The 27,545-nt window shown below is 38.8% G+C and overlaps 1 protein-coding gene across 4 annotated transcripts; it reads left to right on the top strand.

The window, feature by feature from the left end:
* Nucleotides 1–588: 588 nt before the first annotated feature.
* LOC124233913 (zinc finger protein 484-like) lies at nucleotides 589–27,545 on the top strand. 4 transcript variants are annotated; one of them, XM_046651201.1, is made up of 5 exons: nucleotides 592–817; nucleotides 7,834–7,878; nucleotides 15,568–15,694; nucleotides 15,963–16,058; nucleotides 21,773–27,545. In XM_046651201.1, exons 2-5 carry the CDS (start codon nucleotides 7,864–7,866, stop codon nucleotides 24,061–24,063), a joined length of 2,529 nt encoding a protein of 842 aa, XP_046507157.1. In that variant the 5' UTR covers nucleotides 592–817; nucleotides 7,834–7,863; the 3' UTR covers nucleotides 24,064–27,545. The 4 variants fall into 4 exon arrangements, with proteins under 4 accessions (XP_046507160.1, XP_046507158.1, XP_046507157.1 ...); XM_046651203.1 differs by lacking the exons at nucleotides 592–817; nucleotides 7,834–7,878 and adding an exon at nucleotides 16,476–16,599 and having other exon boundaries at nucleotides 15,675–15,694; XM_046651204.1 differs by lacking the exons at nucleotides 15,568–15,694; nucleotides 15,963–16,058 and having other exon boundaries at nucleotides 589–817.

Genomic DNA, 27,545 nt, shown 5'->3' on the forward strand with positions numbered 1-27,545 from the left:
CTAGTTTATTGAGGTGGGAGCTTAGGTTATTTGAGAATTTTCTTCTTTTCTAATGTAAACCTTTAGTGGTATAAAACCTCCTCTTACCACTGTTTTAGCTGCAACTTACAAATTTTGATACGCTGTGTTTTCATTTTCACTCACTTAAATGTGTTTTTAAAATTCCCCTGAGACTTCTTTGACGCGTGGATTACTTAGACCTGCGTTGTTTAACTCCGGGCGTTAACTTCCCGCTGTCTCTCTGCTACCGACTTCTGGTTTGGTTCTAAGCGTCTAGAGCCCCTACGCGTGTGATTCTCAGTTCTGTGAACTTGGATGAGATGCGATGTAGCCCCGGGTTCAGGCGGATCTTGGAAAACGCGCGCGGGCGCGCGAACAGAGCGGGTCCTGAGGGGAGTAGCCGCCCTCGCCGTCCGGGTTCGCGGGAGCCGGGAGAGGCCTGTGAGCAGGCGGGACAACGGCCCCGGTCGTTCAGCGCTTAGTCCCAGGGAGCACGTCTTCCCGCCGCTTGTCTTCCCGACAACTCAGCGAACGGCCCCCACGTCACCTCAACATGGCCGCGCGCAGGCCGAGGGCCCGCAGGGCGCCGCCATGTTGGCGCCAGTGACGGCCTCCGGGGCGGGGCGGGGCCGGGCGAGGTTCGGCGGAGCTCGGTGCTGAGCGCGCGACCTCCGGCCTGAGGCCGCTGCTGAGCATGCGCAACCCAGGCGGCGCCGGCCGGGGTCCGCGGCGACCGGAGGGATCGAGAAAGAGGAAGTGGGTCGTTTCGGTTCTGTGACCGTAGTCACCGCTGTCAGGGAGCGCGGGTGAGCGGCAGGTGAGTGCGGCCATGGGCGCGTCCGGGCTGAGTGAAGAAGCGTCTCTGAGGTGCGTGACGAGCCGTCGGGTCAGTGACGGGGGCGGTCATGGATGCAGCGATGGGGTCGATGTGGTCTTGATGGTGGATCCGCGGGCAGAGAGGTGGGGTCGGTGGGGTCTTGGTGGTGGATCGGAGGGCGGAGACATGGGTCTGTGGCGTCTTGATGGTGGATCCGTGGAAAGAGATATGGAGTCTGTGGGGTCTTGATAGTGGATCCGCGGACGGAAAGATGGGGTTCGTGTGGTCTTTGATGGTGGATCGGAGGATGGAGAGGTGGGCCCGTGGGGTCTTGGTGGTGGATCTCCGGAAAGAGATAATGGGGTGTGTAGGTTCTTGATGGTGGATCCATGGAAAGAGATGTGGGGTCTGTGGGGTCCGTCGGGGAGGATAACTGTGGGGTCTGTAATGATGGATCTGAGGGGTGGGTGATGTTGTATCTTTATTGATTTCGTCTCTCTTTTATGCTTACTGGTTTGTTTCTATGTCTGATTTATTATCATCATTTGTTTTGCTAGAGATTTAAAAAATACAATGCCTTAGGGTTGCATATATTTCCATTTAGCTTATTTTGATTCCTTCTGTATCCAGATTAGTAGCTACTTTGTCATTCCTAATATAATGTTTATGTCATTCGTCTTTCTCTTTTTTATTGTCAGACATCTTAAGGTTTATTTTTTTTGACCATTTCGAAGTACCGGTTGTATTTATACTCCCTACTCTTTTTATGTTAATTTTCTCTTTTCCTTTTTAGATACTGTCCTTGATACTGTTTCCTTTTGATGTAAATTGTCATTCTTTCCCTTATTTTCCCAGTTTTATACTGGATACATTTAGGGGTATAAAGTTTTCTCTAAATACATCTTTATCTATGAAATGTATAAATTTCAACTTGATGTTCCACTTTGATCCTGAGTTATGTAGGAGAATTTCCTCATTTTCCCACTATTAAGATATGTTCTAATTGTTTAATTTTAATTTTATTGTATTTTCATAAAATGTGGCTTGCAAAGTCTCAACTTTTAAAAATTTATCGAGTTTCTTTGAAGCCAAGTTGCACAGTGAACTTTGTTCAATGGATATAAGAGAAAGTATATTTTCTGTTTGTATGGTTCAAAGTTGTCTTTATGTATATTAATGTAGGCTGCTTGTATTTTTCAAGTCTTCTTTCTCTTTCCTACTTGTACTCTACTTGATTCATCATATTCTGAAAGAGATATAGTAATAATCTGTCACTGACAGTTCTCTTTGTAGTTCTATGTGCTTTTTTGCTAGGTTGATTTGTGTGTTTGGGGCAGAGGCATACATACACCTAAGGATTAATGCATTTTGCATAATTTTTTCATTTATTGGTGCTATTATTAAAGGATTCCTCTTTTCAACAAAAATGCACTTTTAACCTTGATTTCACCTTGATGTTTATATTGCGATCCCTGCTTTCACTTTTTTTGCATTTGGATGATGTATCTTTGCCCAGGGCTTTATTTTATATTCCTGTTTGTCTCATTGTTTAGGTTAACTACTAGTAAATGATAGATACATTTTGGTTTTTTCAAATCCAACCCATAGTCTGTGTTTGTCAATAGGATAATTTTCCCTCTTCAATTTAGTGGAATAATGATTTATCTGACTTATGTCTTCCATTTTAGTGTTTACTATTTATTTTAGTTCATTATTATTTTCTGCTTTTTCTTTTTCGTGGTTTCATTGGATTGATGAAATTTCTGTTCGTTATTTCCATTCTATATCCAATATAACCTCTGTTTTTTCCTGAGATATTTAGAAATGTTTTGTCATAGGACATTATTAATTTTCCCTTTAATGGCCTCCATATCACATCATCGTTGTCCCTTTTTATATTTATATATCTCTTGCAAAAATTATTCCCGAACAGTATTTTTCTATTTGAGATTTGTTATGTGATTCATTTTACATTTATTTGGAATACTGTTTTAGATATTTTCCACAGATAAAGATAGAGATACTTTGTAAGTGCTTTTATTTCTGAAAATGTCTTTCTCTGGCCCTAACAGAGAAGTGGTCTTTTAGATGCTATTTCTGATACCATTCAGCTTTCATTGAGCAGATGAGGCATCTTGTTTCTTAACTTTCTCAGTAAATAATGTGTTCTTTCACACATGCTTTGGATTTACAAGTGTTTTAGATTTTTAAATTTATGTTTACAATTCAAGAATATCCCTAGATTTGTTCATTGGGTTCCTTCCTCCGTGTGTGTGTGTGTGTGTGTGTGTGTGTGTGTGTGTAACTTTGTGGGAAGGGCTAATGGTGCAGGCCTAGGGGTGTGAGTGATGGAGTTGTGTGTGAGTGCTTTCTCAGGGCCCGTTGCAGGTACAGGTGTGTCTGGGATTGGGGCTCTTGCGATTACTGATGGAGATGCACCGTGGGTAGTGGTAAAGGTGTGGAGGTCAGTAATGGAGGTATGTGATATTGTGATATAATGAGAAATATATATTTTGGTCTTTGTCCATGGTTCCCAGCACATAGTTCCTAAAACCTTTGTAATTTCTTAAGTGAGAAGAGCTATAAGGGCATCTTTTGTTCCTGGTTCCTGAGATAGCTCCCGACGGATAAAAGTGAAATAGGTGTTTTTCACTTTTCATAATAAGTTCCTTTCAACCAGACCTGAGTTTATGTTAATGAAGTGATTATTGGAAAGCCCTTAGGTAACCACTGGATCGGGGCTGGTTGCCAGGGCAACCAACCAAATGATTAGAGGGTTGGAACTTGAAACCCACCCCCTGGCTGGAGGTTGAATCAATCACCAATGGCCAATTATTTAATCAATCATCCGTATGTAATGAAGCCTCCATAAAACCCCAAAAGGATGGAATTTGGAGAGCCTCTGGATTGAGCACATGGAGCTGCTGGGAGAGTGGTCCATACCTTCTCAAATACCTTGCCCTATGCATCTCTCTCATCTAGCTGTTCCTGATTTGTATTCTTTTATAACACATTGGTAATCTAATAATAATAAGTAAAATGTTTTCCTGAGTTCTGAGAGCTGCTCTAGCAGATTAATGGAGCCGGCGAACAAGGTCCTGTGATCCTCTTATTTGTGCCTGGTTGGTCAGAAGCATAAGTAACAACCTGGACTTGTGATTAGCATCAGAAGATGGGATGGAGCAGTTTTGTGGGACTAAGCCCTTAACCTGTGTGATCTGATGCTAAGTCCAATAGTTGGGTCAGAATTGAGTAAAACTGTAGGACACCCAGCTGGTGTTGCAGAATTACTTGTTGTGGGGGCCCCTTCTCCCTTCCCCCCAGCACACAGCACACGTTTGGTAACCAGAAGTGTTGAGAGTAGAGGAAACAGGCAAGAGAAGTTTTTCCTTGGCAGGGCATGGGCTTGATTAGTGGAGAACCAGGACTGTCAGAGCAGAGGTATTGGAGGCTTTGTCTCCAGGGACTGTAGAATGAGTGACTTGGGGCCTGTGGGCAGCAGCACGTGGAAACCAGTGATTCTGAGGCATGAGTAATGGCTCTTGGGGGGAGGTCAGTGTGTAGCAGTTGCCAGTTGTAGCAGATTGAGGAGTGGGAGTGAGGAATTAGGTGCCCGAGTTGTTGCTGACTTGAAGGGCCTGTGAAGTCAGGTGATATTTGATACAGTAATTGCATTCTCTGTGGATTACTGGTTTTGTAATAATAGTGATAGCTAATATTTAATGAGTTCTTATGTGTCACACATGGGCTGAGTGCTTTTCAAGTTTTATAAAATAGATTTGTTTATCTAAAAAGTGTAAAGATGAGGAAACTGAGACTGAAGGTGGAAGAGTTGGGGTTCAAGTGTACATCGACTCGGCTCACTCCTTGTATCTGCCCCGTGCCACCCTGTTCCGTACTGTTCTGTGCACTCTTGGGAGGATGGCTGAGTGGCTGTCACTGTGGTGCTCTCTCTGCAGGATCCCTTTGTTTCCACAGAGCCCTGAGATCACTCCACCTAGTTGAGCCCTTCAGGATCTCTTTTCAGACTCCAGCCCACCTTGGCCCAGTATTGCTGGCAATCTTTGCATCTTCTCTCAGCTTAGGGGTCCTGGGAAGATTGGAGTTCTAAGATATACAGAGGTGAGGACTGTTGTGCACACACCAGCCAAGGAGAGCTTGTCCCTTGGGCCCAGACCCAGCTCATATTCTGGCTCTGCAGGAATGTGACAGCTCCTGTGATGGGGAGAGTGAGTCCCAGAAGCAGGAATTTTCTGGGAGCTGGACCTGCCTCACCCTTTTAACAAAGTGCAAGGTGAACAGTGTACCCCGAGACTGTTTCCTATAGTGGGAGAGATTTTATTTTCAAGTTTTTATTATAGAAAATTTCACCTATTCCTTCCCACTTACTTTGTTTGGGAGAGAATATTCTAAAACACATCTTGAATACCATATCATTTCACCCACAGATACTCAGTGTGCAAGTACAACGGATGTGGACAATGTTTTTTTTTTACATAGCCACCATGGCATTACCTGCCTAATAAAAGTTACAGTAACTCCCTAATATCATCTGATACTCAATCTATAGTCAGATTTCTCTGATTACCTAAAAAACAACTTTTTAAACTTTTAACTATGAAAATTTCAAAAATACAAAAGTAGAGCAAATAGTATAATGAATCCTCATATACCCCTCAGTCAACTTCCACAATTATCACTCATGCCCAGTTTGTTTGTCATCTGTACCTTCCCTTCTCCCACATTTTTTCTCATCTGATGGTTTATTTTGAAGAAAATTTCAAGCATTGTGTCATTTCATCCATAAATATTTCATTATATAAATCTAAAAGTAAGTGTTTGTAATAAAAATAGCCACAGTGCAGGGCCAGCCCAGTCGTGTAGTGGTTAAGCTCGTATGCTTCGCATCAGTGGCCCAGGGTTTGTGGGTTCAGATCCTGGGTGTGGACCTAGCACTGCTCATCAAGCCATGCTGTGGTGGCATCCTACATCATAAAGTAGAGGAAGACAGACATGGATGTTAGCTCAGGGCCAATCTTCCTAACCAAAAAAAAAAAAAAAAAAAAGCCACTGTGCTATTATACACCTAAAAAAATTACAGTACATTTTGAAATACCATTTTAGGTGGGTTAGATTGGTAGGTAGATTTAGAGACTTGATCAGATTCAAGTTCCTTTTTTGTTTTTTGGGGGCAAGACTACTTCCCAGGTGGTATTGTATACTTCCATCAGGAGGCACATACTGTCTGGTTGTCGCTTTCTGTGATGGAGCAGCCATTGATGATTGTTTCCTAGATCCACTATTTTGTTAAGGGTGCAAAATGGACATTTCCATTTCTACCATTCCTTCACTTATTAGATGGAATAATTATGTAAAGAGAAAAGGAAACTCCTTTATGAAGTGTCTGGTTACCCTAAGGTATAGCTATGTAAGAGAGGCCTCAGAAATGCTTGACTTTTTTTTTGCAAGTTTCAAAAATAATGATTTGATGCCCTAACACTTTCCAAAGGTCCTAGAAATGTTTACTGTCTTGATCTGGATGGCAAATGCACAGATGTGGAAAATAGGAAGAAATGCTATAATATTTATGTACTTTGTATAAGTTATACCACAATAAAAAAATTAACAAAGAAGTAGCCAAAAATATTGTTTGTATTAGAAAAGTATATTTAATAGGAATATTTCTAATATGAAAGTTCAAAACAAAAGTAAATTTTAAAAGTCCTTCATGAAAAAATGTTGGGGAGGACAGGTCTAGGGTAAAAGGGATGCAATGGCCAATGTGTAGCCTTGATTGGAACCTGCTTCTGAACCAAACAGCAAGAAAAAGTGTTTCTGAGATAATTGGGGAATTTTGAAGATGAGCTGAATATTGAAATGATAGAATTACTATTAATTCTCTAAATGATAGAAATTTACTCTAAATGATAGAATTTACTATTAATTTTCTCAGGCATGATAATGATCTTTTAGGAGATTTTTGTGATGTATTTAGGCATGAAGTGTCATGACATCTGCAACTTCCAAATGGTTCAGCAAAAAAAGTGTGTATGTATAATATATGTATGAGTTTACATGTGATTGTGTGTGTATAGCAAGATTAAGCCAATATGGCAAAATACTAATTGTTGAAATTAGGTGGAGGGTATATGTGTGTTTCTTGTACTAATCATTCAACTCTTTCTGTTCGAAAACTCATTAGAAAATTGGAAAACAATGGCCTCAGTCAGTAAGAGACTTGGCTCAGGTCTTACAGTTTGTTATTAGCTAGAACCAAACACACTTACTACATCGTAGCCAAAACAAAATTTCCACTGAAAGTTTCATTTTAAGACCTCTAAGCAAAGGAGAACAGTGAAAAAGCTAGAAAGCTCCCTTTTTGGTCTTTCCTATGAATATTCTCACTACTTGGGATGGGCTGGTCACAGAAGCTCAGAGCAACATCATTATATTCTTTAAAAGTGGTTACTTTGTTTTTTACTAACAAATGTGAATACAAACATCAAAATTACCTAAAATTTTACCATCACCCAAATATTATATCTACTAACATGTTAGTGTATTTCCTTCCAGATAATTTTCTCCATGTATGTGCGTGAATGCATTTGCATATGTGTATATGTGTGTATGTGTACATGTGTACATACACACATATTATTCAATGAAAATGGAATCATTCTGTTTGGTACATCTTTTTATTTTTACTTGGCATTTTAACATATTTTTCTACAGTAGTTTAACTGTACATAATATTATGTCCCTTGGATGTCCTATAAAGTATTTAAGCAGTCCACAGTTACTGGGTATCAAGATGGTTTAGCCCTATTTTTGTTATTCACTATTCTGTGGTGAAACTCCTGCGTTTAAGTCTTTGTGCAGTGCAGGGTGATTTTTCGTGATGCAGTTCTAGAAGTAAGCTTTTGAGTCAGGTGCATGGACACTAACTGATGTGTGTTCATGTTGACATTGGCACATTTCCTTCTCTCATCTGTCTCTCTGTCCCTCTGTTTTGTCAGTTCACTGCCCCCTTCCCAGAAGAGCCAGAAATGACCAAGTCCCTGGTGAGTACTTATTTGTTTATATATTTATTTGTTTCTTTATTTTCTAGTGGATTTTAGGAAGGATTTAATTACCCATGTAGTAAGATGGACAAGTAAGAATAAATAAAAACCAAGATCAGAGAAAATAAGGAAGAGACTATCAATTCCAAGTCAAACTTGGAAAATAGAGATATGTGAGTTGTGTGGTTTCACAAAGTTATGAACTTTGAACTGTAGAATTGTCTCTGATCTTCCTGAAAGGCATGGAAATGAGATCCATGGTTTATATTGTTGACAGATAACTTATTTGATCTATAATTTCCTGGTTCCTGATGTTTGAGAAAATCTTTGGTAGATCTTCAGAGGGATGGAGACAGGACAGTGTCTTCAGCAACAGCCCTGTTGAAGTGCGCTAACAGCTTTTCTGTTGTTGTCTTAGAAAGCAGTGCTTCTCACACTTGTACGTGACTTCAGAATCTGATTTAGTAGGGCTGGGTTCTCATGGATGTCAATGCTGCTCGTCCAAGGACCACCCTGTGAAGCACAGTTTTGAGGCTTTATTAGGAATGGGTGTTGAATTTTGTCAGATGCTTTTTCTGTGTCAGTCGACATGGTTGTGTTATTTTGCTTCTTTAGCCTGTTGCTATGGTAGATTTTCAGATTTTCAGATATTGAGCCAGCCTTGCAACCCCTGAAAAAACCCCACTTGGTCATGGCATACATATATTTCTTTTTATATATTTGTATTTGTTAATATTTTCTTAAGGATTTTTGTATCATATTTGTGAGAGATATTTATCTATTTTTTCTTTCATTATTACTATGTACGGATGAAAGCCCCAACTCTCCACTTGGCTTTTTCCCACATCACCCCTCTGGAGAGTGAAGGGGCACCTCTGTTCAACCAGGCAAGTGTGAGAGTCTAGGCTATCCCTGGGGTCTTTGCTCATGGGCCTGGGAGCAGGCCCAAAGGTTTTTGTTTGTTCAATCTGTTGTGTTTGGCTGAAGTATGTTTTCTCTAAAAGTTTTCTCTCTTTCTAGGTTGCCCCTTTCCTGGTCTTTTAGCTAGAGAGAGCAGCCCTCTCTGTGCATTTTTCTGTGTGCACTTATTGGTGTTTCTGGGTTGTAGTCTTTTCCAGCTCCTTGTTCAGAGCTGAATGAGGCAGCAGAGTTCAGGGAACTCATGCTGTGGAATTCCTTGGTTTCTGGGGTCCCTGGCCAGTTTGCCTTTTTCTCCTGTGACTTCAGAGTCTTCTTATGTTTATTTTATGGATAACGTCTATGGTTTGTGGATGTTCTGAGTGAGACGAATAGGGACAAGTGCATCTACTCCATCTTCCCAGAATTGGAAGTCACCGTATTGCTTTTTTAAGGACGACTTATTTATATATTAAGCGTAGTCTTATATATATATATTTCAATTGTTTACCTCTTTGTTCTTTGCATTTTAACTTTTAAAAGTAAGTATTTAGTTTTAGTGTCATGGAAGTTAAACTTGTATTTACTCATATAGTTCTTTGAGGCTTCATAGGAAAAAACAGCTGTCATCTACTCCCTTCCCCTCAAATTCCAACTTATCAAAACTTATCTCCCTGAGCTCAGTTGAACTGATTCTTTTTGTATTTATTTTCGTATGTCTGAATAACACGTTTATATGGGTGCCTCTTGGCTTTCAATTTTAGGTATTATCTACTGACTTACCACAATGGAAAATAAAGATTTAAGTCTCTTTCAGACACTTAGGTCCTCAGCACTCACATGCACATTTCTTATGTCCCCTCCTTCTAGTATAGGTATATCATAATTTTGGGTAAATCAATAGAGTGTGTTTATTATGATGATTATTTTAATTATATTTACAGCTGAACCGTTTACCTTTTGTGCACGACTTCTTGTTTTACCTGGAATTAATAACTGGTTTAATCACTTGTTTCATTTTCTGTATACATATCACTAATTCAACTCCAAATTCTTCCCAGGTGTATAAATGTCTTCTCAGTATGTCAAAATATGTTAGATGATAATAGGCCCGTAACCACAAACATTAATATAATGCTTACTGTATGCCAGGCACTATAAGCTCTCTCTCTCTGTTAACTAATTTAATTACAGCCTCTGTGAGGTATCTATAATCATTATCTGCATTTCACAAAGGAGGAAACAGATCCACAGAGAGCTTAGGTGACTTGCCCAAGATCACGCTGCCAGTAAATGGTGAAGCCAGGAGTGAAACCCAGGAAGTTTGGCTCCAGAAAGTAGGCTATTCATTTCAGCTCTAAAGAAACTTCTTATAGTCTTCGGTCGGCTTGGTTTCTCTCTATTTGGTACTCACTATTTATTGACTTGGGAATTCCCCTTGGCATGGTACTAGGAATTCCTTTCATGTCTCTCAAGTGTTAGATCTCTTGTTTTCTGTCTCTTTCTTAATGTATGCTTTTCATTTTTAGAGCATATCATCCAGTAGATCTCTAGAAAGAGTGTGTGGGAAGCAGATTTTTTGAGACCTTGCACATCTTGAAATGTCTTTATTTTACCCTCAGTAACTTCATAGCTTGGTTGGGTGTATAATTCTAGATTGTAAATCATTTTTACTCAGAATTTTGAAGTCATTCTTTTTTACTTCGACCATCGCGTTTTCTGTTACTGGATGTTGTAGGCAAAATAATGGCTCACAAAGATGTCCATGTCCTAATGCCTGGAACCTGTGAGTCTGTCACCTCACATGACAAAGGGGACTTGCAGGTAGGATTGAGTTAAGGATCTTGAGATGGGGAGATGATCCTGGATTACCTGGGTGAGCTCAGTGTGATCACAAGGGTCCTTATAAATGAAAGACAGAAGCAGCAGAGTCAGAAAGAGGGACAGATTTTAAGCTGCTACCCTGTTGGCTTTGAAGATAGAGGAAGGGGCCATGAGCCTCCAGATGCTGGATAAGGCAAGGACGTAAATTCTCCTACAGAGCCTCTGGAAGGAATGCAGCCCTGCCCACACCTCGATTTTAGCCCAGTAAGACCCATTTTGAACTTCCGACTTCCAGAACTGTAAGATAATAAATTTGTGTTATTTTAAGTTTGTGGTAATTTGTTACAGCAGTAATAGGAAACTTATAGACTTTGATACCCAGAAGTGGGGTGCTGATATAACAAATACCTAGAAATGTGGAAGTAGCTTTGGAATTTGGTAATGGGTAGAAACTAAGAATTTTGAAGCGCATGATAGCAAGAGCCTTGATTTCCTTGAGCCTGGTAGTAGAAATATGGATGTTAACCACTCTGCTAGAGGACTCAGAAGGAAGTCTGAGGAGCGTAGTAGAAAAAGCTCTGCATTGTTTTAGAGAATACCTAAATTATTGCAAACAGACTATTGATAGAAATATGGATGTTAAAGGTACAACTGGTAAAGACTCAGAAGGAAGTGGGGAACGTGTTACTGAAGAGGGCATCCCTGTCACACAGTGGCAGAAAGCTTAGCTGAATTTCTTCCCATGGTTATGTGGAAAGCAGACTTGTCAATGATGAACTTGGATTTTTCTCTAAGGAGATTTCTGAGCAGCGGCTTGAATATGCAGCCTGGTTTCTTCTTCCTGCATGTAGTAAAATGTGAGAGTTAAGACATAGATGGAGAGAAGAACTGTTGAGCAAAAAGGAACTAGACTTGAAGATTTGGGAAATTTTAGGCTATCAAGATACCAAAAGATGCTAAAATTAGTTTCACTGTCAGAAAAGTGTGCTCTTGAGAGAAAGCAAAGGGTGTGGATGGATGCTTTATGTATTTTTCTAGGTTTTTAGGTACTTAGCAGGAGGAATAGCGTGAAATACACTTACTGTATTTTTTTTTAGTACTGGAAGTCTGAATCTTTGCTTTTAACTTGAATATTTAGTCTATTTACATTTAATGTAATTACTGATATATTTGAATTTATATATACCACCTTACTATTAGTTTTATATTTGAACTATTTAATATTATTTTTCCATTCCTTTCCTGACCTTCTTTTAGATTACTGAAAATTTTATTTTTTCCTTTGTTAACTTGTCCATTATATATTCTTTTATTGTTACCCTAGATATTACAATATCCATCTTTAACTCAGTATTATTTTACCTCTTCTCAATAATTCTAGGATACTAAAACACCTTAATTCCATTTACTGCCTCTTACTTTTACATTATTATTTTTATCCATTTAAATTCTACGTACGTTTTAAACTTCACAAGATATTACTGTTTTGCATAGTCAGTATTTACAGTTTTTTAAAGTAGGATTTGAGGAGCTTCTTGAATGTTTGGGTTGGTGTCATTTACCATTACCTCTTCAAATATTGTTTCTGCCCCATATTCTCCCTTTTATCTTCTCAGACTCCAGTATGTTACTCCTTTTCACTGTCATACATGTGACACGTCCCATACTCTTGTGTTTATTTTCATTAAAAAAAATCTCTGTGCTTCAGTTTGGATATTTTCCATTTGCTTGTCTTCCATTTCAGTAATTCCATATTCTGCTGTTAACCCTATCTCAGTTCTTAATTTTAGATAGTGAATTTTTCAATTTTTGAATTTTCATTTGATTCTTTAGTATAAATTCCACTTGTTTAATGAAATTGTCCTTCTTTTATCTAACTCCAGTTCCCTGTAGGACTGTTTCTATTGAATATATTTTTTCTCTAGTTTTGGATATTTGGCCCTGTCTTTTGGTGTGCGTATAATTTTTTTTTTATTGTGTGAAACGGAGTGTAAAGCATTGTAGAGGATCTGGATGATGATATCTTTCCCAACAGAGGATTCATCTTTCCGTTTCTTAGCAGATAGAGTGGAGGATGAACACCTTTATCCATTCAGGCACTGTTGAGTTGACTCAGGGCTAAGTTGAGGCCCTAATAAGACTCAGTCTACCTCTGGTTCACCCTGCCCATCCAGGATTTTCTGCTGAGAGCCCAGTTTGTCCTCTGTGGATAGTCCTCCTGCTTTATGCCCAACTCTGTTTTCTTACCAGACTACTAAAATTTTGCTTTGCTTTTCAGAGGCTATCTGCGTAAGTTTTTAGTCTTCTGCCCACACAGCCCTAGAATTCTGCAGATGTCGTGAGGGGAAAACTTGCTGTGTGTTTGAGTTCCCCTTGTTTCTCTGTCACCCAGCTGCAGCCTTCTGCTGGTTCAAAGCTGGATTCTCACCTTTTGCCCACAAACAGAATTGGTGAATACTCCCAGTGTAAAAGTGGCTGCAGAAGTTAGCTTAAATCTTCAGTGTTCTCTCCAGAGTCTTAGTCCCTAACAGCTTTCCAGTGCTTTCAAATGGATGATTTCACTATTTCTTCTGGCGTTTATAGTTATTCTTGCGAGAAACGTTGGACTGCCACAAGCTATTGTGGCCAATTCAGAAATTGCAGTACCTCAAAAGAGCCCCCTTCACATACCATACGGTTCGCCCATTTAAAGTGTACATTCAATGATTTTTAGTATGTTCAGAGTTGTGCAACCATCATCACAGTTTTAAAACATTTTCTTTGCCCTTCCACCTCCAAATTCGTACCTTTTAGCTGTCACCCCCTGATCCTTTCATTGCTCCTTGCCTTAGGCAACCACTAATCCTCTTCTTCTGTTTTTTTTGGTGAGAAAGATTGGCCCTGAGCTAACATCTGTTGCCAATCTTCCTCTTTTTGCTTGAGGAAGATTGTTGCTGAGCTGACATCTGTGCCAATCCTCCATTATTTGTACGTATGATGCCATCAGCATGGCTTGATGAATGTGTGTAGGTCCGTGCCCAGGATCCAAACCCACAAACCCTGGACCACCAAGGCAGAGTACATGAACTTAACCACTATGCCACCAGGCCAGCCCCTAATCTTCTTTCTGTCTCAATAGTTTTGTCTCTTGTGGACATTTCATATAAATGGAATCGTACAATATGTGGCCTTTTGTGACTGACTTCTTTCACTTAGCATGTTTTCAAAATTCATTTACACTGTAGCGTGTATCTGTACTTAATTCCTTTTTATGGCTAAATAATATTGTATTTTATGGGTATACTGTATTATTTTGTTGTTGTTGAGAAACATTTGCCCTGCGCTAACATCTGTGCCAGTCTTCCTCTGTGTTGTACATGAGTCACCACCACAGCATGGCTAACAAGTGCACAGCATGGCTAACAAGTGCACAGCATGGCTAGCAAGTGGTATAGGTCTGTGCCTAGGATCCAAACCTGTGAACACAGCAGCTGAAGTGGAATGCACTGAACTTAACCACTACACCACAGGGCTGCCCCATACCACATGTTTTAATCCATCATTAGTTGACAGACAGTTGGGTTTCTGTTTTTGACTATTATGAATATTGCTACTATGAACATTCATGTATAAATTTTATGTGGATAAGTGTTTTCGTTTCTGTTGGGCATATACCCAGAAGTGGAACTATTGGGTCATTTTGTAACTCTTATGTTTAACCTTTTGAGGAATTGCCAGATTGTTTTACTAGGTGGCTGCACCATTTTGCATTCCCACCATCATTGTATGAGGGTTCCAGTTTCTCCACTTCCTCACTAACGCTTATCTTTTTTATTGTAGCCATCCTAGTAGGTCTATTTCCCTGATGACTAATGATACCGAACATTTTTTTGATTATAGTCATCTTAGTGAATTTAAAGGGGTATCTCTTTGTGATGTGAATTTCCATATCCCTTATGGCTAAAGATATTAAGGATTTTTTCAAGTGCTTTTTGGCTGTTTGTATATCTTCTTTGGAGTAATTCATATCCTTCCCCCATTTTAATTGGATAATTTGTCTTTTTATTGAGTTGTGGGGGTTCTTTATATGTTCTAGATATAAGGCCCTTAGCACGTAAATACTTTGCAGAAATTTTCTCCCAGTCTTCGGGTTGTCTTTTTCACTTTCTTGATTGTATCTTTCTAAGCACAAAGTTTTTAATTTTGATGAAGTCCCATTTATCTATTTTTTCTTTGGTTGCTTGTGCTTTTGATTTCATATTTAAGAAATCATTGCCAAATCCAGCATCACAAGATTTAAGTTTTGGCTAAACATAAGAATATTTATGCCTTTGGTCCATTGTGAGTTAATTTTTTTATATAGTATGAGGTAGGCGTCCAACTTCATTCTTTTGCATGTAGATATCCACGTGTCCCACTACCATTTGTTGAAAAGACTGTTTTACTGTTTTGGCACCCATGTTCATCAATTGACCATAAGTATGTGGGTTTATTTCTGTATTCTTGATTACATTCCATTGACCTATGTGGCTATCCTTACGCCAGTGCCATATTGTTTTGAAAAAAGAGCCTATTTTGATTACCTTTTTAAAAGAAGGAATTGATTTACTCTGGGTTGTTGAGTGCAAAATGAATGGCAGAGTATATATATATTTTTAAGTAAAATATTAATGAAATATGGCATGCATAGAAAAGAAAGTACAAATCATGTTTATACAGCTTGTTGAAGTTTTACAGCTTATCCTTTTGTAACCAGCACACAGATAAAAACAAAACAAAAAACTGGAATATTAGTAGTACCATAGAAAGAATGGCATGATATTTTAAATGATTCATTTTTTCCTTAAAAATAATAATGTAAAATATAGGTGTTTAGTGGGAACCATATATGTTGTATCATATTAAAAATGATTAAAAGTAAGTTCCTAAGTATCCTGGTCCCATTCTGCAATCCTGATCCTTCAAATTGAATAGGAGTGTGTTTTACAGGGATCTGTGTCGTTCAAGGATGTCACTGTAGACTTCAGCAGAGAGGAGTGGCAGCAGTTGGACCTCGCTCAGAAAAGCCTGTACAGGGATGTGACGCTGGAGAACTATTTCAACCTGCTCTCAGTGGGTAAGCACAGCCCTGCTGGGTGTAAGGCTGTGCCTAATTGAGAGTATCTTCTTTCTTAGTGGAATTTCTGAAATCTATGGGATTTCTGAGGTATGTGGGACTTCTAAAGACTGCAGGACATCTGAAGTTTTGTCCTTATTTTGTCCTATGTTCTTAATCATCTCTTTTGGGTATTATGAATACACTTCTGTGCCCATGAACTTTTCCGAAAAGTAAAGGGAGTGATTCATTGTATGGCCTCTGAAACCAAGTCTTCTATCGTTAATAGGGTGTCAAGTTCCCAAACCAGAAATCGTTTTCCACTTGGAGCACGGAGAAGAGCCGTGTCTGTTGGATGGTGAAATCTCAAGTCAGAGCTGTCTAGGTGAGTAGGGGATCAGGAGCATGGGGACAGTATGACTGAACTGCAGCTGTACTGGCAGAGGCTGGCAACTTCGAAGTGCTGTTGATAGAACTTTTCTGTAACATTCCAAAATTCTGGAACTGCATGGATAGAGTTGATATTGGCCCGTTGGATACCTAAATGCCTCTCCCCATATCAGTATCTTCTTTCCTTGACCTTTTAGAAGGGTTGTGCTACAATTACTGGTACTTTGGATCTAGGATCCTGCTTTTTGCTTTTTCTCCCTTTCTCTAGCTTTTTTATTCTTTTTACCTCCGTCACATCAAGGTCTTAGATCCGTTTCTTACGCATTCATGTACTCATAAATTTGCCTTTTTAAAAAGTTACCTTTGGTCACACTCCTACTGGTTTCTTTTCGTTTTCTCTCTGTTCCCTTAGTGCTTCAGACTTGTCATCTAAAGGTGGCCTCATTTTATCCTCTCCCATGCGTCTCCTCCAACTGTTGACCTTGAGGGTATCACTACCTACGTTAGAAGACAGATTTTTGCTGTATATGACATTGGTAATTTTGCTTCTTGACATTTTCATCCTACTTGGCTGGTGTAACACAACACTGAGTTGGTCTTTCTAACTAATTTATTTTGATATTTTACAAAAGTTTTTGTAACTCGTGCAGGAAATTGAGTTAGAGTCCTCAATTTGTAGTTAATGTCATCATCAATGTGTTTAACCTTCCTTCTTATTTTATTTCTTTATTGATCCCTTTTAATCCTCACTACTCATACTTAATTTTTACCCTTCCCAGAGGCAACTGCTCTAATATATTTGATATGTTTGCTATCTATCCTTGAATTTGTGGGGTAAAATTTAAATTGTTGGCATTTTTAATTTATGGAAATGGTACTGTGCTATATTTCCTTTTTTTCTCTGTGAGCCTGAAATTGGTTCAGGTTGCAATGTGTTTTTCTAGTTCATTGCTTCTAACTGATGCATAGCGTTCCGCAGATGTATACCGCAGTTTACTCGTCCAGCTTCCTAGCTCCTGCAGACAGTACTGAGTAAATTCTTCATGAACTGTTCTTATAGGAAACGAGGATTTCTCAGGGAGACTAGTGGGTTGCTTCATCCCTGGCTACACTCATACTTTATTTGACTTAAGTTTAACCACATTGTTTCCTAGATTGGATGTATCATTCTGCAATCCCCTCAGTGTACAAAGGGATCAGTTTCTGTACATCCCTGCCCATATTTCTAATAATTTGGCTAATCTAATGGATTTTAATTTCCAATTATTGTTTTAATTTGTGTTTCTCTAGTAACAAAATATTTCCAACATCTTATGATGTCTTTTTTTTCTCCCCCAAAGATTGGCACCTGAGCTAACATCTGTTGCCAGTCTTGTTTTTTTCCTTCTTCTTCTCCCCAAAGCCCCCCAGTACATGGTTATATATTCTAGTTGTAGGTCCTTCTGGCTGTGCTATGTCGGCTGCCACCTCAGCATGGCTTGATGAGCGGTGCCACATCTGCGCCCAGGATCCGAACCAGTGAAACCCTGGGCTGCTGAAGTGCAGTGTACAAACTGAACCACTCGGCCACGAGGCCAACCCCTATCATGTATCTTGTAATAGATTCTGACTTCATTTCTGACGTTTGACTGCTGATATCTTCTAAGATTCACCCCTCTTTCTTCGCCTTCTGCGCCATATCTGGGCAAACTGGTAAGAAAGCTGAGAGGCTCCCTCCCTTGCTGCTGGTGGGAGGTTGCATGGAAATGGTCAGCCTGGCCTCACCCCCAACCACCATAAAAAACCAAGCCAATCTCTTCTTCCTGCCCTCTCAAGCCCCTTTCGGATCTGCTTGGAGCTCTCCCTTAAAAGCTCGTTACTGAGTAGTGAACCTTTTCATATCTTCTCGGTGTGTGTGTTGCATCTCGGTCTTGACATCTGAACCAAATTTGGAATGGAGTCCATTCTTCCTTTGCAGGTGACTTTTGCAAGGCTCTGTCATTTTTATAACCAGCTGAAGTTGGAAGTTGTAATTGGCAGTTAGGGACAGATGTAAGGGATGGAACCCTCCTTAAAGTGGCCCTGGGTTGTGTGGCTTGGCCTGGAACTCTGTGTGTCTCACATTGAATCATGCATCTCAATTCCAGCACAAGTTGTGAGTGACGCCAGGCTCACAGGAACAAGTCTTACTGTGTCCCTGTTGTTTCTGTGTCTCAAGCAGGCACTGCCCCTGTTATGGACTCTCAGGGAAACTGCTGATACCTTACGTGTGTAAGGGCCCATCAGGTGGCCGCTGGTGGAGGAAGAGCAGTTACAATGCAGATGCCAAGCGCAGTTTTGTCATATTCTGCTGTGATTTTTGACTTTTCCATGTGACTCATCTTCTCAAACAGTTCTTTCTGCTCTTTCTACTAGTTTTTCTCTTTCTAGAAATATCTTTTAGATACCTTCCTCCTCTTACTTTCCAGTGATACCACCTAAAACCATGTCTGTATTTTCTCATGCCTGGATTATTCTAACCCTCTTTGGATATGCTGGTCTCTCTTTTTTTCCCAGTAGTTCATCTTAGATGCTGCTGATAGGTTTCATTGCTTAAAACATTGTGTTTATCCTGTCGTAGCTGTATGGAGCAAAACTGAAGTTACTTCCTGTTATCTAACACATGACAAATTCCTCTCTCAGTGGGTTTGTAAGCTACAGAAAGAAAATGCCTCATATTTGCAATTCACATTTGTCTCTGTTTAGTTTCCATAATCACATTTACTTCATTTTAACCTTTTCTTTAATAATCCCCCTGCATCTGACCCTCTGATTGTTTTGTGATTTGTCTGCCTATTCAGATAATATAGGTACTTGTCCTTTGTGCTCAGGTCTCCCTTGCTCCTTGAATTGGCCCTAATGATTACGACACACAGTGCTTTTTTCCTTTTCTAATTCTCCAACCCACAGAAGCTCAGAGAAAATTACCATTAAATTATGTGATAACTGAGTCTTTTACCCCTGTTTTTGGTTTTTAATGTTTCTGTTGAGAATGTTTAGTAAAATTAAGTCTTGAATTTATGTGATAGGCAGAGGAGGTTACTTTTTTTTATTTCAGAAGGATTTTAAAAAATTTCTGCTGAGAGCAATTTAAAGGGCCAATAATTGTGGAAAGGGGAAGATAACTGCATGAAATTTTAAAATTTCAGCCTCTGTGCATTGAGCATTTATTCTGGTGCAGGTCTGTGCCAATTAAGCATGAACAGGAGTGGCTCAGGATATCTAGTCTTTGTTTGCCTTTTTTAATTTAAAAGAAAAGAAAGCCTCTGTAGAGTTATGTTGAGATTTTGGATTTGTTTTTAGAGCATAAAACCGTAAATGATCTGTGAATAACAACGAATGTTGCTTAGGAACAGAGGATCAGAGAAAGGAAGCTTAGTGGGGAAAAGGAAAAAGAATATATGTTTGGATTCAGTAGTAAAATATCCTGTAGTGACCAGTGGAAAGACAGCTTACATATGCATGTTTTATTGGCCTGAATTATGATTCTCTATTTTATTGAATGAGTGAATCATTGGGGACAGAAATTATGTGTAATTAAACTTTTTAACAGCGCATTTTTTTACCTTGAACGTTGTTGGTAGTAATGTAAATGTTGTCAGACATAGCAATGGGTTTGTAAGCTAAAGAAAGTGAAAGCTTGTGAAAGGTCAAAATCCATGTTTAGGAATCCAGTATTAGATGTCCTCAGGATGAATGAAAAGCCATTAATATGTGTGAGTAAAAATGTAATATAGCAGTTAAAGAATGTGTATGGGGACATGACGAGGCTCTGGAGAGAATAAAATGGATGTGAGGTTGGACTGTCTGTGTTCAAGAACTCTAGTAGAATAAGAGAGTTGTATAATTTTTGTGTGTGTGAGGAAGATTTGCCCTGAGCTAACATCTGTGCCAGTCTTCCTCTGCTTTGTACATGGGATGCTTCCACAGCATGGCTGATGAGTGGAGTAGGTCCTCACCCAGGATCTGGGCCCACGAACCCCAGGCCGCTGAAATGGAGTGTGCAGTACTTTAACCACTCGGCCATAAGTCCAGCCCTGTATAATCTATTTATTATGTAAATATTTACTGAGAATCTACTATATCTTATACACTATTCCAGAGTATGGAACATTAGTGATTCTTACTCTGGGCAAGAATAGTATCTTGGAGTAAAGCCAAACTCCTGTCACTAAGAGACCCTGAGAAACCGTGACTTAGGGAACATAAACACTGACCCATCACATGACAGTTATAAGGTGAGTGGTCCAGGTCTGCCAGGCAACTCTGCTTCCAACGGCTATTCAGTGATGTTACTAGAACGTCATTGCACCATCAACCCCTGGAGCAGGGGTTGGCAAACATTTTCTGTGAAGGCCAAGAGGTAAATATTTTAGGCTTTGTGAGCTATATGGTTGCTGTCATAGCTGCACAGTTCTGCTGTTGTGGCCTTACAGCAGCTGTAGACAGTATGTCAATGAATGAGTGTGGCTGTATTCCAGTAAAAACTTTACGGACATAGAAATTTGAATTTTGTATAATGTTCATGTGTCATGAAGTATTATCATTCTTTTGATTGTTTTCATCCATTCAAAAATTTAAAACCTATTCTTTGCTTTTGGGTATGGGCCTGGATTTAGCCTGAGGGCCATAGTTTTCTGACCTCTGCCTAGGGCATTGCCAGCTGCGGAGAGCTAGGTGCTGCAAGTCTGGAATATAGCAGTGAGAAGAGCAGAGGGTTGTGGGAGACACATACACTTCCTTAAGACATTGGCCTTGTGACAACAAATATGATTTTTACTCCCATTTGATTGGTGAGAACTGAATTACTTGGCTTCACCTAGTGTCAAATGAGGCTGGACAGATCTGTTGTTCTGAGGCAGCCATATGCTTGGCCACAAGCTTAATACTGCTGAAGGAAGGGGACAGATTTTGATGGACAACTTTCAGTCTCTGCTTCAGATGGCTGACCCTTTCTGGTCTTAGATGCTTCCTATTAGATGCATGTGTCTGTGCACCCCAACCAGGGCTAAAGAATTCAGTCATAGACATCCACTTACTGTTTGGCTAAGTCAGGGTGACTGAGGCTACAACAGTTTTACTATACAGAGATGAGTTTGTATTTAGGGCACAGTGGTTAATAAGGAAAAGAGAAAGCAGGGAGATTAGTGAGGATTTATATGTGAAGGGTAATAAGAATCTAGACTCAGAAATACTTGTTTTAAGCCACAAGTTTGTCACTTTGTTCTTCCGGCACCTTACTGTGTAGTTCTGCTACATACGTAGACCTGATATGCTTCAGTTTGAGTCTTATCTTCCCCAATTACTGAACATTTGATTTTGGCAAATTACTTAACTCTTCTGTGGTTCAATTTCCTCATCTGTAAAATCGGGACAATAATAATACCAACAGCAAAGGGTTGTGATGTTTAAATGAATTAAGACAGAATTTAGAACAATGCCTGGCACATCTAAATGCTACTGTTTATCATATGGTAAATGTAACATAAGTGTTCATTTTATTACTATATATTATTACATATAAATAGATTATTACACTTATATGTTTACATATTTATATATATTTGTTATTTATATTTATATAGAGCCTCTCCTATTTTTCCATGTTCACCCTGAATCAGCTCTATGTATCATTCCTTCTGTATTCTGTTAACTGTTCGTAATATGTTTTATTTTTTCTTTCTGTTTTAGGTGGGAATATTGGCTTCAAAACTTCATTACAGGGAATGTCTGAAGAAGTTTCAGTCCAGTTTGAGAGAATTAATCTCTTCACAAGAGATGACCCATATTCCATTTTAGAAGAATTGTGGCAAGGTGATGAACAGACAAGGAGATATGAGGGAAACCAGAACAAACATTTAAGTCATGTCACCTTCATCAACAAGGAAACACTAACTAATGGGAGGGACTGTGAGTGTAAGGACCTTGGGAAAATAGTTCCTGTAAACACACACCTTGTTCCTTCAAGAAAAAGACTCTGTAGCCATGACTCTTTTGGAAAGAGTTTGAAGCCTATTGTAAGCTCATGTAATTATAATGAAAACAATGCAACAGAAAATCTTGATGAGATTGTGGGATGTAGTAATATTTTCACTCATATGAATTCTCATACAGAAATGAATGCTTGTGAATGTAATCAATGTAAGAAACTTCTGAGTCATAAGCAAGTTCTCATTCAACATCAAAAAGTTCATACTGGGGAGAACCTCTGTTTATTTTCTGATTGTATAAAAATTTTCACCCAGAAGTCACACTTCTTTGCACTTCAAAGTATTTACACTGAAGAGAAACAGCTTGATTGCAGCAAATGTGAGACAGTCTTCACCCAGAACTCCCAACTTCCTGTACCTCAGAAGGTTTATACAGGAGAGAAACCCTATATATGCGCTAAATATGAGAAGGACTTTTCCCTCAGGTCAAACCGTGAGAAAACTCATACTGAGGAGAATCACTATAAATGCAATAAATATGGAAAAGTTTTTATCCAGAAGTCAGATCTGTTTAGCTACCAGGGAATTCATACTGGAGAAAAACCCTATGAATACAGTGAATGTGGGGAAAACATCTCACAGAATTCAAACCTCAATGTACATAAAAAAAAAATTCATACTGGAGAGAAGCATTTTGGATGTACTGAATGTGGAAAAGCCTTCACAAGGAAATCAACACTAATTATGCATCAGAAAATTCATACAGGAGAAAAACCCTATGTATGCACCGAATGTGGGAAAGCCTTTATCCGGAAGTCACATTTTATTACACATGAGAGAATTCATACTGGAGAGAAACCTTATGAATGCAGTGACTGTGGGAAGTGCTTTATAAAGAAGTCACAACTCCATGTGCATCAGCGAATTCACACAGGAGAGAATCCTTTCATATGTTCAGAATGTGGCAAGGTCTTCACTCACAAGACGAATCTCATTATACACCAGAAAATTCATACTGGAGAGAGACCCTATATATGTACTGAATGTGGGAAGGCCTTTACTGACAGGTCAAATCTCATTAAACACCAAAAAATCCATACTGGAGAGAAACCCTATAAATGCAGTGACTGTGGAAAATCATTCACCTGGAAGTCACGGCTGAGGATACATCAAAAATGTCATACTGGAGAGAGACATTATGAATGCAGTGAATGTGGGAAAGCATTCATTCAGAAGTCAACACTAAGTATGCACCAGAGAATTCATAGAGGAGAAAAGCCCTATGTTTGCACTGAATGTGGGAAGGCCTTCTTCCACAAGTCACATTTTATTACACATGAGAGAATTCATACTGGAGAGAAACCTTATGAATGCAGTGATTGTGGGAAATCCTTCACTAAGAAATCCCAGCTCCATGTACATCAGCAAATTCACACAGGAGAAAAACCCTACAGATGTGCTGAATGTGGAAAGGCTTTCACTGACAGATCAAATCTCTTTACACACCAGAAAATTCATACTGGAGAGAAACCCTATAAATGTAGTGACTGTGGAAAAGCCTTCACTCGGAAGTCAGGCCTCCATATACATCAGCAGTCTCATACTGGAGAAAGACATTATGAGTGCAGTGAATGTGGGAAAGCCTTTGCAAGAAAATCAACACTAATTATGCATCAGAGAATTCATACAGGGGAGAAACCCTACATTTGTACTGAATGTGGAAAGTCCTTCATCCAGAAATCACACTTAAATCGACATCGGAGAATTCATACTGGGGAGAAACCATATGAATGCAGTCACTGTGGGAAGGCCTTCATTAAGAAGTCACAACTCCATGAGCATCATCGAATTCACACAGGAGAGAAACCATATATATGTGCAGAATGTGGAAAGGCCTTCACCATCAGATCAAACCTTATAAAACACCAGAAAATTCATACTAAACAGAAACACTATAAATCCACTGACTTTAGAAAAGCTTTAAACTGGAAGCCACAACTCAGTATACATCAGAAATCTGATACTGGGGAAGCTGAGTGCCCAGTGCCATGATCATGGTATGGAGATACAAAGTTTTGAGAGGCTACAGCTTGACCAAGAAGCAGGAGGTAACCAAAGCCAACTTTCCTCTATCTAGTCAGAAGTATGAATACCTGGATCACACAGCCAATGTCCAGTTACACATATGGAGAGATACTTTGCAGAGAGTCTTTAAGCACCGTATGATGGCCGTGGTTGCTTACTTGACAGATACTAGGGTCGTCAAGCCCCTGAAAATAGTAGTAAATATGCAAGGAGATGCCTTGACAATCTTTCTGGCTTCATGTTTTGGATAAGCAGCTTTATAAATTTAGGCCTGTTGAGTTTTTCATGCCCTGGGTAGCAAAAATATTCACTATTGACCAAAGGAATTTCTTAATGAGTAGAGTGCTAAGAAAATTTTTTGTTGTCTAGGCACCCTATGGACACTGAAATCAAGGAAAAAGTATAGACAATTCAGGTCTATAATGAAGAGAAGCCAGAAGTTTTTGTGAAAATTGACATTAAAGACACAAAGAAAGGACTCTTTTTTTTCTTTTCTTTGGGAAGTCACTATTATTTATTGTTTATAGTATTTATTAGCATGTGGAAACTTGGATTAAAAAATTTTAAATTTACAGTTTCACTCAGATTGGCAAATCAGGTCTGCAGGCTTACCTCAACATTCACAGACATCTTTAGGTAACCAGTATGTTCCCTCTTTTATTAATTCTCTGCCATGGCAGCAAGTAACTTCCACCCAAGAGGTAGAAAGTGCTCCCAGCCTGTTTCCCAAAAATGATCGATGATGTAGGCAGTAGCCCCATGGACTAGTTGTCACCTTAGAACTGGCCCTGAGATCCTGGAACTTAGCTACAGATTACAAATCTAGATATCAGCACTGGAGTCTCGGCCTGGTCCACAGAAACCTAGCTGTTTACTGATTTCTCTTTGAAAAAGAGACAAGTTATGAAAATGGGTTTCAAAACCTAGAATTCTTTCCTTCCAATTTTGTTAATACATTCTCTTCATATTCATTACGTGGTAGGTTATTATGGGACACAGTTGTCTTGCATTTGAGCTTGTTTTCTTAGAAGACAGTTGCACATTTGGAAGAGTACCCCTCCCATGCACTCCCAGTCTGCAAATTAATCTTATTTAATTGTGTTCTCAAATCCTCTATATTCTTATGGACTATTCTGCCTTTTATTCTATCAGATCCTGAAAGAAGTGTGTTATAATCTTCCAGGATAATTGTGAATTTGTCTCCTTTAGATCTACCAATTTTTGCTTTATATATTTTGAGTCTTTGTTTTTACATACATTCAAATTTAAAATTTTTATACTCTTCCTGGTTAATTGAAACTTAAACATTATGAAATGTCCCTTTTTATATCTAGTGATGCTTTTTGTCTTAAAATTTACTGTGTCAGCTGTTAATACAATATGCATACTTTACTTACTAAAGGCTAATATAAATTAGTATTCACCCCACTTCCTGGACAAGCTGAGGAGTTACAGCATTGTCTGTTTATTTACTTCTGGACGTGTATGGTATTGATGCCGTGCATTTGAATTCTGTGTGTAGTCAATGTGGCCATTGTTTCAGTCAATTTTTATTTAGATTAGTCCACACATTTATGCTTTTCATTACTTTTTTATTCCTTCTTGTCCTTTAGGTTTCCCTCTAGAATCATTTTCCTTCTGACTGAAGAACCTTTTAGTATTTCTTTTAGTATGTTTTTGCTAGTGACAAATTCTGGGTTTTTTTAATTTGTTGGAAAATGTCTTTATTTTGCCTTCATTTTTGAAGGATATTTTTACTGAATATAGAATTCTAAGTTGGCAGTTGTTTTCTATTAGTATTTTGAAGATATTTTGTTATGGTTTGTCTTCCATTGTTGTGTTGAAAAGTAAGCTTTCACTTTAATTCTCTTTGAAGGTAATGTGTTTTCCCCTCCCTTCTTTTCTCTCACTCCTTTAAAACTTATGCCTTTATCTTACGCTGGCAGCAGTTGCAGAATGATATGTGTAGGTGTGATTTTGTATGTATATAGCCTGTTTGGGGTTTGCAGTATTTTTTAAAAATCTATAGCGTAGTGGGGTTTTTTTTTTTTTCACATTTTGGGAAACTTCTAGCTATTATCTATTCAAATTATGGGTCTACTTCATTATCTTCCTCTGGTTCTAGAGAAAGCCCCATTATCTAGATCCCCTGGTGACCTTTTTCTATTGGTAGTTGTTTCTCTTGGGTTTTGGTGATGTCTTCCCATTTATCTGGTGATTTAAAATCAAGTAGCAGACACTATATATAAAAAAAATTGTAGAGATAATTAGATTGCCTGGATGATATCTTCCAGAGAGGATTTGCCTTTCCTTCTAACAGGTGACTAGGCCAGGAACACTGGCAATCCCTGATTACCAGTCCCTGTGAAGGTCTGTCTATATTTTTTCACTCTTATTCCTAGAGGATACCCTTAAGACTTAGGACTTTGGGAGACTTATCAGGCCCCTGCTCCTTGGAAAGACCTTAATTCTAGTACTTTTCTCTTTAGTCCCATAAATTTGTCAAAAACTGTCTTAAGCCTCTCTTGCCCAGTATTTGCTTTAAGAATTAACAAATACCTCTTCTTAGTAAATTGTTCCAAATTCCAGAGGTTAAGTCTCATGTCTAATCTTATTCCTGCAGTTTCTTACTTCCCTGGTAGTTCTTTAGTGCCATCCCAAAATTACATGTATTTAGTAGTTTCTTCCACGTTTTTTAGTTCTCAGGTGAGTGCTGGTCTGTACCACCCACCCACTTTGCCATTAGCAGAAGTTTTCAAATCACTGAGATATTTAAGATATTTAATAATTCTTATTTAAGGAGTATGGAGTCCAGAAATATATACTTTTTAATTACCAAAACTCTCCAAACTGAAAAATGAAAATGCTTTGCAACAAGTTTATTCCCAGTTTTCGTTGCTAAAAGTTAAAGACATTTACTCTTTTGTTAAAGACTTTATAAACTTTGATACATAAAAGAAAATTACGTCTGGTGGTGTCAAATTTTATTATGGTAGCTGCCAGACTTTAACACCTGGAGGAGATTGACTTAGAGCCTCTCAAATTTCTTCTTTAATAGTATGTTTTTTCCTTTGGATAATAATAGAAAATTAAGTTAATGAAGACTAGTTTAAGGACCCAGGAGTTTGAAAGTAAGAATTTCAAAGATTAATTTAGTAGGATTACTGACGTAGTGATTCTCAACCTTTTTATTCTCAGGCACATTTTAAAAAATATAATTCTACATTATCAAGCCAAAAAAGAAAAAGACAAAAGAGACATTTTACCTTTTGTCAACACAGTATTAATCTCTAGGAGAAAGGCAGACTTTCTTTTGTGGGCCTCAATGTATCTTAAGGTGTACCTGGGAATTGATTGAGGAGTGGATGATGGAAAATTATGAGTGGTATGGAAGAGCTCAACCTTAATTATGTTGAACTCTATGGTCAGTATAGATTGGAGGCATGTGG

The sequence above is a fragment of the Equus quagga genome, unplaced genomic scaffold (assembly GCF_021613505.1).
Source record: "Equus quagga isolate Etosha38 unplaced genomic scaffold, UCLA_HA_Equagga_1.0 270_RagTag, whole genome shotgun sequence".
Taxonomy (NCBI): Eukaryota; Metazoa; Chordata; class Mammalia; order Perissodactyla; family Equidae; genus Equus; species Equus quagga.

What these genes read in the sequence shown, in the direction of transcription:
- LOC124233913 (XM_046651201.1), top strand. An exon ending in TTTCAACCTGCTCTCAGTGG is followed by an intron (nt 15,695 to 15,962) that starts GTAAGCACAGCC and finishes TATCGTTAATAG; the next exon opens with GGTGTCAAGTTCCCAAACCA. An exon ending in CTCAAGTCAGAGCTGTCTAG is followed by an intron (nt 16,059 to 21,772) that starts GTGAGTAGGGGA and finishes TTTCTGTTTTAG; the next exon opens with GTGGGAATATTGGCTTCAAA.